General features: G+C 42.9%; 1 protein-coding gene across 3 annotated transcripts in view; it reads left to right on the plus strand.

Annotated features, from left to right (window-relative positions):
* unm_sa1614 (un-named sa1614) overlaps positions 1 to 8,592 on the plus strand; it is a 195,971-nt gene extending 187,379 nt beyond the window's left edge. For all 3 annotated transcript variants that reach the window (XM_078236888.1, XM_078236889.1, XM_078236890.1), the window contains 2 exons: positions 2,141 to 2,263; positions 6,221 to 8,592. In XM_078236888.1, coding sequence (XP_078093014.1) covers positions 2,141 to 2,263; positions 6,221 to 6,295 — 198 coding nt within the window. In that variant the 3' untranslated portion in view covers positions 6,296 to 8,592. The remainder of the gene's footprint in view (positions 1 to 2,140; positions 2,264 to 6,220) is intronic.
* Positions 8,593 to 9,196: the final 604 nt, after the last annotated feature.

A 9,196-nucleotide genomic window follows, 5' to 3' on the forward strand; every position in this document is an offset into this window, starting at 1 on the left:
AAAAGCTGACACGTAACAGCAAGTTGCAGAATGGCTAGAGACTGAGGAAGAGGGTGCACACAATTCTGGTCTTGAGACAGGAGGTCCTTTTGGAGAAGATCCAGCGAAAGAGAGGCATCGGGAAATCTCTCAATGGAAACCTACTGGCTTTAGGGGCAGGGGTGGGGTCCTCCTATTGGGGCACTCGATAGTCCACTGAGGGGCTCCACCAGTGGTAATGACTGACCACATGGCAACTGTGCCACTAATCCTATATCTTCCCTCCCTGATTGCTGGCATCTGGCTGCCTAGTCGTGGTTTCCCCCAATCAATCTAAATTCTGAGGGTGCCCCACCCCTGGATTCCGAACGGACTGGCAGCGCTCCAGGGTGGTAAAGATAGCGGACCTGATGGTGCATTGTTAATTGTTTGCCATGAGGGGACTGCTGTACCAGCAAAATCCAGACAAAATATTGCAGAAATTCTTCCAATCCGTTTAGAAGTTTCCTTTCAAACTTCATCAGTGAATCCAGGGAATTCTGGAAAATTAAAGCCAATGCATAAACTGTCTCACTCACCACTTCTTTTAAGACCCTAGGATGAAGTCCATCAGGACCCAGGAATTTGTCAGCCCGCAGCTCCAATGGTTTAAGTACCACTTCCCTGATGATTGTAATTTTCCTGAGTTATTCCCTTCCTTCCATTTCCTGATTTACAGCTGTTTCTGGGATGTTACTTTTATCCTCTGTAGTGAAAACTGATGCAAAATACCTGTTCAATTCGTCTGTCATCTCCTTACTTGCCATCATTAATTCCCCAGACTCACTTTCTATAGGATCAGTGCACAGCTTGTTGATTTTTTTATTGAAGAATCTATAGAAACTCCGACTATCTGCCTTTATATTTCTAGCTACCTTTCTTTCGTACTCTAATTTTTCCTCCCGAATTGGGACTAAGTGCCCATGCCAGCAGGAAAACGGGAGTGTTTCCCGCTGGCACTGGCAGCATCTGTCAGGCAGGATTCACCCATCTGAAAGATGAGTTCATTTCGGGGAACCCACTGGCCAGCCTGGTCCTCAGCAATAAGAGGCATCTGTGCCACGGGGCAGTTCCAGGGCAGACACTAGTAGAAGCCTCATGGGGGGGGTTCATTCATGTGTGTGGGTGGAGGGGCGTTGGCAATGAATGCCAGTGATAATTGTCCGATGAGGACTCTGGGTCTGTACTCGTTGGAGTTTAGAAGGATGAGGGGGGATTTTATTGAGACTTACAGGATACTGCAAGGCCTGGATAGAGTGGACGTGGAGAGGATGTTTCCACTAGTAGGAAAAACTAGAACCAGAGGGCACAACCTCACATTAAAGGGGTGATCCTTTAAAACAGAGATGAGGAGGAATTTCTTCAGCCAGAGAGTGGTGAATCTTTGGAACTCTTTGCTGCAGAAGGCTGTGGAGGCCAGGTCATTGAGTGTCCTTAAGACAGAAATAGGTTCTTGATTAATAAGGGGATCAGGGGTTAGGGGGAAAAGGCAGGAGAATGGGGATGAGAAAAATATCAGCCATGATTGAATGGCAGAGCAGACTCGATGGGCCGAGTGGCCTAATTCTGCTCCTATGTCTTATGGAAGGGAATGCCGGTGATGAATGTTTGGGGGAGTGAGAGGATGGGGTTGTGGGGAGAGGGTATGTTGGAGATTGATTGTGGTGGGCAAGTGGGGAGGGAATACCAGTGATTTTGGGTGGAGGGGAAGAGTCCCCAACATCTCTGTGGTAGCGCAGGGGAAAGTTATTTTTGTTCTAATCGGGGCACCCTGTAAAAAGGATCTCTGTGGAGTGGGTCTTGCCGGCTCTATGAGGCCTTGCCTCACCAGAGTGATGATGTAAACCATGCCCGCTCATTTCTTTTGTCTAAGAGGCTCAAAATCTGGAGAGAAGATTAGTCTGAGGAGCTGGAGAGCTTCACATCGGCTTTTTTATGAACCTGACACTCTGAAGAATTTTGGTAAGATTCCGCCCAACATGTCTGACAGCATCTGTGGAGAGAAAAACAGAGTCCGTATACAGACTCAACTCTAACTTTGTTTCTCTCTCCACAGATGCTGCCAGACCCTGTTGAGATTTTTGCGCTTTTTCTATTTTTATTATGCTTATTTATTTTGCAGATAAAATCCAGAATTCGAAGAGGAAGAGCCATTTACAATTGCACAGCAGATCATGCTGATGAGCTTACATTCAAGGAGGGGGAGGTGATAGTAGTTATTGGAGAGGAGGATCAGGAGTGGTGGGTATGTATCTATCTGAATGCCATACAGAGGCATTCATCAGTCTTTGGCCTGTTTGATGCTGATGTTTACTTTACTTTGTTGCACTTATTACTTTACACTGAAATGACTAATAATTCCTTTCTCACTGCTTGCATTGTTGTGTAATGCAGAAGACAGAAAATAGCCACTCAGATGAGATCAGAATGAGTAGTTCCATCAAGTACAATCATAGGAATCAGGAGTAGGCCATTCAGCCCCTCAAGCCTGCTCCACCATTCAATAAGATCATGGCTGATCTGAGTGTAACTTTCCATCGAACCCCGATAATCTTTTATCAAGAAGGTATCTATCTCTGCCTTAAAAATATTCAAATACTCTATTTCCACTGCCTTTGGAGGAAGAGACTTCCAGAGACTCACCACCCTCTGAAAGAAAAAGTTTCTCCTCATCTTTGTCTTAAATAGGCAACTTCTTAATTTAAACAGTGACCCTGAGTGCTAGCTTCTCCAACAAGAGGAAACATCAGCTGGAATTTTATCATCTCACCCGCCACCGGAATCGGAGCGGGCAAGGGATGGACCTTGGAAAGATCCATTGACTTCAGGTAGGATATGGATTCGGGACGAGAGAGGCTGTAAAATCTCACCCATTCTCTCCACATCCAACCTGTCAAGGCCCCTCAGGGTCTTAAAGTTTCAATCAAGTCACCTCTTACTTTTCTAAAGCATTGAGGCTCCAGCACTGATCCCTGTGGCACGCCACTCGTCACGCCCTGCCAAATGACCCAGTTTCCTGTTAGTTAGCCAATCTTCTATCCACGCCAATATGTTAGCCTCTACACCATGAGCTTTTATTTTCCGCAATAACCTTTGATGTGGCATCTTATCAAATGCCGCAATAGCAATACCATAAATATTACCCCAGCATCCACAATGGTTTAAATCATTTTTGTTTCAGATGTTTTTGAGATTCATCTATATTCAAAGTTCGCTGCAGTTGAAGTGCATGGTCTCTGAGCTGGCAGTGTGATATCACTGACCAGGGGAGCACCACCAACCCCTCACCGAAGAGAGGCATCCTCCCTCCACCCAAATATAATGGGTAATACCCCATCTCCCACACCACGCAGGCACATGAGGATGACCTGACCCAAACCTACCCCCTTCAGATCCTCCACTCAATCCCCCTCTGTCCCAGACTCCCCACTTCAAATCAAAACTGTATGCATACATTGGGGCTGAGTGTACAGCTGTACAGATTAGAACCCCCACCTGGTGAAATTGACATCTCTCGGTCAGAGGACTTCAAAGGGGTCTGCTCACACCTGCAGCTTCTGACAGGGAAAAAGGGAAATCTCTGCTACAGAATGGAGTGCTGCAATGATTTAAAATCCTGCCAGGTGACCAGGGGGCATGGAGGTTAAAGTGACCTGGCCACTTCAGAATTTATACAGCTGACAGGCAGGACTGCAGAAATTGATCACAGAGCTGCCTGAAATCGCCATAAGAAGTCTCACAACACCAGGTTAAAGTCCAACAGGTTTATTTGGTAGCATAAGCCACAAGTTTTCAGAGTGCTGCCCCTTCATCAGGTGAGTGGGAGTTGAGGGATACTTCCTCCGCAACCTGGCAGCAGTAGAGGGGCAAATGGCCACTGGACCTATCTCCTTGAGTCCCCTCGGGGCCCAAGGCACCAGGTCAGCGTGTCAGTGCCAGGGGGCAGTGCACTGTTGGTACTGCCAAGGCTCATGGCCTGAAGGGAGGCTGAGTGGAAGGTCTGAGGGGAAAGGGGGGCAGAGTGCGGGATTGGGTCGGATAAACCTAATTCTTGCATGGTGTGGGGGGTAGGGTGTGTCTCATTGCTGAGGGATTGGTGGTGCTTTCTTGATCCTCGGGGTCCAACACTGGCGTCCCGACTCGCTGCACACCCGTCTGGGGCAGCAGGTGAATAGCGGGAGATATTTGAATTGGGTTTCAAAGCCGCTAATTATATTTAAAGTAGTTAATTTGAATATATCTGTTAGCAGCAGGAACATGCTCGGGACTGGCAGGGCTGACCAGGAACATCACGACAGGTTTGGTGATCGGCGCTAAACCTGTTCTTTTTTGTCCGATTCTCCAGGCCATTGCAATATTCGCTGGGAGCTAGCGGGTCTGGAGAATCCCAAATGTTTCTCATGATTACATCAGGAGTAGAATTATTTTGTAGGAAAGGTGGAGTGCAGTGGCTGGAAAAGAGGCTGCACCTGAGACAAAAGAAAATGCACATTCATTCGTCCAGTATACTCCATCTTGCCGTAATTATAATCCATACTGCTGTGAATAATAAAGCAATCGTGGGGCATGAATTTCCAATCACAGATATTTCGGTATGCCTCAGTTTATAGCTACACTGAATCACAGATTGTGGGTACATGTGCCACAGGAGTTGAATATGTCGTCTAAGCTGAGGGACAATTGCAGTACGAAGAGTACTTCTTTGCCAGATGAGTCATTCTTCATTTAATACTGAGGGTTTGTGTACCAATTCGGATGAAAGTTGACATTCCCATGCTAATTCAAAGAATAGCAGGCAATTCTCTTAGTGTTTTGGCCAAAATTCCTCTCAACCAGTGTCACTAAACAGAGATTAACTGGTCATTTCTTTCATTGCTGCCTATGGCATGTTGTTAGTGAAGAGTGACTGCCATGTAATTCTGAGATGTTGTGGGAAGTTCTTTGATATGTTGAGGCAATAGAAATATTGTAAACAAGCCAATAAACATATAATTAGTGAAAAAAACAACCTAGACCAGTTCACAGATCAGAATTAGATTAGTGCCCTGGGAAATTTGTGATTAAACCAATTTAAACCATCAAATCAGCTAAAGCAGTAAAATCCATGATTAATTTTGTCTGTGTTGATAACTCCCACAAAAGTTTCTACAAAAAATGAATAAGATGAATGACCAGTTATTATGTCTTTGGTTGTGTTAACGATAAAACATATTGACTTGAAGAGTTCTCTGATATTCTTCAAAAAAATTGCAATGGGATCTTTTACATCCATTTTAATAGGCAAATGGAATCTTAACGTAACAGTCCATGCAAAAAACAGCAGGTATAATTTCTAAGTCTCAAAGCCATTTTAATGTTTGAACGGCCTCAGTTGAATTTAATTGGCAAGCTGCAAGTGACAAATGATCCCCAGTTGCAGCGCACCACAGAAGGACAAAAAAGTTCTGTCTTCTCTCTTCCGCGCAGAGCCAGTCAGCAGGTCAGGACTAGCAGCAGGAGGGTGTGATCTGGTTTGGGATATAAGGGCAAGAGCAGACCAGCAGAAGGTTCCTGTCATTTTGCTCCTCCCAAACCCTGCACAAATGTACTCTCTCCTAAAAACAAACCCCCAAGCTCTTTTGGAAGCAGCTTCTATATGTCTCTTTTAAACTGCTCCAAATCTAGTACAATTGATCTCGTGTACACAGTGCATGCTCTTCACATTTGTACATGGTAGTTATGAACCTACACCAACTTGCATTGCTCCTTCCTACTTTGAGCAAGGTTGCTGAGTGTTCACTTAAAGGCACACCTGAAAATTGAATGAGTTACTGAGTCATTACAGTACAGGAGGCCAGTTGACAAATCAGTCACCCATTTGGCATTGAGGGATGTCCAAAGTGTCCACCTGGTTTTCCACTGCTAGTTGCTTGTTTTTTTTCAATCAAACTTCAGCAAAAATGACCCCCAGCATCTCCAACAATGCAGCACTCATTCTGAACTGCAATTAAGTATATTACGTAGTTCATTCAAGCCCTGGAATGGGTTTTGTACCCATAACGTTCTGATTTGGAGATAAGAGTACTGAATTAAGCTGACACGATGTTGAGGATTTTTAATTAGCTAAATCCTACAAAATAATCACACACCTTGGATATCACATTGCAGTGTTTCAATAAATGTTGACTTGATTTAACTTTTCACTTTTTTTCTCCTTTGGTAGAATGGCTACATAGATGGGCAGCCACACAGAAAAGGTCTCTTCCCAGCATCTTTTATCCAGTTGCAAACAAGCTAACAGATCCCAGCCTTCAGTCTGGGCAGCTAAAGATGAATGAGATGAGACCAATGTCATTCATTTCTTCTGAATCATTTACTCCTTGGAGTCCGAAGCACCTATCAATTTTGCTGACAGGCCACCGTCATTTGAAAGTCATCTCTAATGACCATGAACAGTTCCTCTAATGCAATAGCCCTTCCAAGGGGAGAAGCTATACTGGTACATTGGCCAATTTGGTAAAACCCAAATGAGTGGGTCACCTTCAGGAAAGATCCAGGTTACTGTTTTAAGGCAGGTGGCTGTTTAATTAGTATGGCGCTCATTGTATATGCTAATGTTTGTTGGTGTATATATAAAAATAATTGTTTCCAACAAGTGAAATTATTCAGTTTTAAATGTTTAAGAATTTGAAATGGTCATCAAACACCATTGTTTTGAATTAGCCAAATATATATATATATATTTGATATATATATGTTATATATGAAAAATCCTAGTACTAGAAATGGTTGTGCTTGAAGAAATCAACACATGACCACGTTGACTGGTGTCAAGTGTCCAATGAAGACAAGAGAGCATCGCTCCTATCTGTCACTGCTTTCTTTGTTGTCACTTCAGAATAATTCTTTTGAGCAAGCAGAGATTATGACAATCCATGATAAGAAATAGCCTCCAGGTGACAGGGGAGGAGAATGTGAGAAAAATTATGGAAGAGTTTATGTATTTTTTATTTTTAAAGATGGCATGTAATAATTTAAATATGCGAAATGTTCATGAAAATGAATTCCTAAATCGTTATTAAAGTATGGTAGACTTTGCATTATCAAATCTAGTTTGGATTTGTGTCAGCCATGCAGTAAATGTGCTTATATGGATGACTGAAATTTAAAACGTTTCCTCTACCCGAACCCCACCCCCTTCCAAATATATGCCAGGAAGGATGGGATAGATTATGTTGATTGATCTTAGCTTCTAATTGTGAATGGCTGCACAGATTCGTATGGGGTGAATTTATACAAGTGATCTACCTCTTTGGAGTGTGAAATGAAAAAAATTGCTGGAAATACTCAGCAGGTCTGGAAACATCTGTGGAAAGAGAAACAGAGTTAACATTTCGCATCAGAAAAAGCCAATGCATCATATTGGACTCAAAACCTTAACTTTGCTTCTCTTTCCATGGATGCAGCCAGACCTGCTGAGTTTTTGCAGCACTTTCTGGTTTTATTTCAGATTTCCAGCATCTGCAGTATTTTGCTTTTATCTTCGGAGCTTGAACTGCTTCTCCTTTTGGAGTTGGTACGAGGCTCAGTAACGAAAATCAGGAATGCAGCAGCACCATCTAGAATTTGAACATCATCGTCGTGAAGGTGACTTGTGTACATTGCAACCACTTTATGCAAACAAAAATCATGCTGCATACGTGATAGATGATTAATCAGATAGTAAATATGCTACTGGATTTACATAAAGTGTAAATTGTGACTACGCTATCACTGCCCTCTCCCTCCCCCATAGTCAAAATGATCTTGGTATCATGAAAAAATGCAATTTTATTAATGGTAAATGTGTTATTAAACAAATAAAACCAAAATATCAACTCGTCATATTTACTGCCAGGTTAACTGGTGACAGTATTAGTCCCAGTCATGGAATCATTCAGTTTTAATTCACTGTTAATCTGATCTGAAAATACAAATGAAAATGATGGGTGAGGTGGATTGGCCATGCTAAATTGCCCCTTAGTGTCAGGGGACTAGCTAGGGTAAATGATTGGGGTTATGGGGATAGGGCCTGGGTGGGATTGTGGTCGGTGCAGACCCGATGGGCCGAATGTCCTCCTTCTGCACTGTAGGATTCTATGATTCTATGAAAATATTCATCCTGCGTAAAACCATTATTAAACTTGAAATAATGCCACCTTCAGAGGAAGCTCTGAATGAAAACTGGATTTATTCCAAATTGGGACCACATAAGCAAATGGTTAGTACTTTGGATCATTTTATACTGAATGAGTCCTCTTACCCCTCCCCAACACCTCCACATGAAATTACTGCCACACATGTTGCCTCCTTGTAGGTATGGTGGCCAGATTCACAATCACTTTGCAAATACGGCTCAGTATTTCAGATTAAATATAGAAACCAAACAGAGTCAAAGTAAATATGACTGGATCAGTGCAATCTGAGATATTTTATTATGTTCCATGAAACAGAATTATAATTCCTGGCTACTGTACTGAATATTCTTTCTCTTGTGTATTTGAAAGGTGAATGCCGCCTTAATTATCATTGTGAATAAATTGAAAGCTCAGTTAATTACTTAATCATTATGTCTAGTTTCATCGTTTGAGTTTTCTCCTATTTTCCTGCTTGCAGTAAAATTCAGTTTTTCATTGACAGGGCCGTGTCTCTGATAATCTAGAAGACATTTGCTGTGATGTTTTACATTAGTGGTTACATCGGCTCCTCAGGCACTCCTACCTGTTCAACATACAGAATTACCTCAGGCTAAAACATTTATTTATAATAAGGCAGGAGGATTTTTCTCCCTGTTTTTTGGGGGGGGTGGAGAGAATCAAGCACCAGACTGGCTTTAACACCAATAGGATTTCCTCGCTTGATTGTCCATACCAGCAGTGACATAACGAGAATTCTGATTTTAAAAGTCGAATTCCCAATTTGGATCTATTTAATTATGCATATCAGAACTTTATACCCAATAGTCCTCCCCCACCTCCCCAACCCCCCCCCCCCCCCCCCCCCCACTGTTAAATGGTCCATTCCGTGAGCACCTCCCACCAGTGTGAGGTTGTGGGACCCACTCCTTCGATTTTCTTTTTGTCAAACAGTTTGAAAATGCAGTGGGAAAAGCCAGCAGTGCAGCTGGTGGGTTACCTTCCACTTTTCCCATCCCCAAGTT

Source organism: Mustelus asterias, chromosome 20, assembly GCF_964213995.1.
Source record: "Mustelus asterias chromosome 20, sMusAst1.hap1.1, whole genome shotgun sequence".
Lineage (NCBI taxonomy): Eukaryota > Metazoa > Chordata > Chondrichthyes > Carcharhiniformes > Triakidae > Mustelus > Mustelus asterias.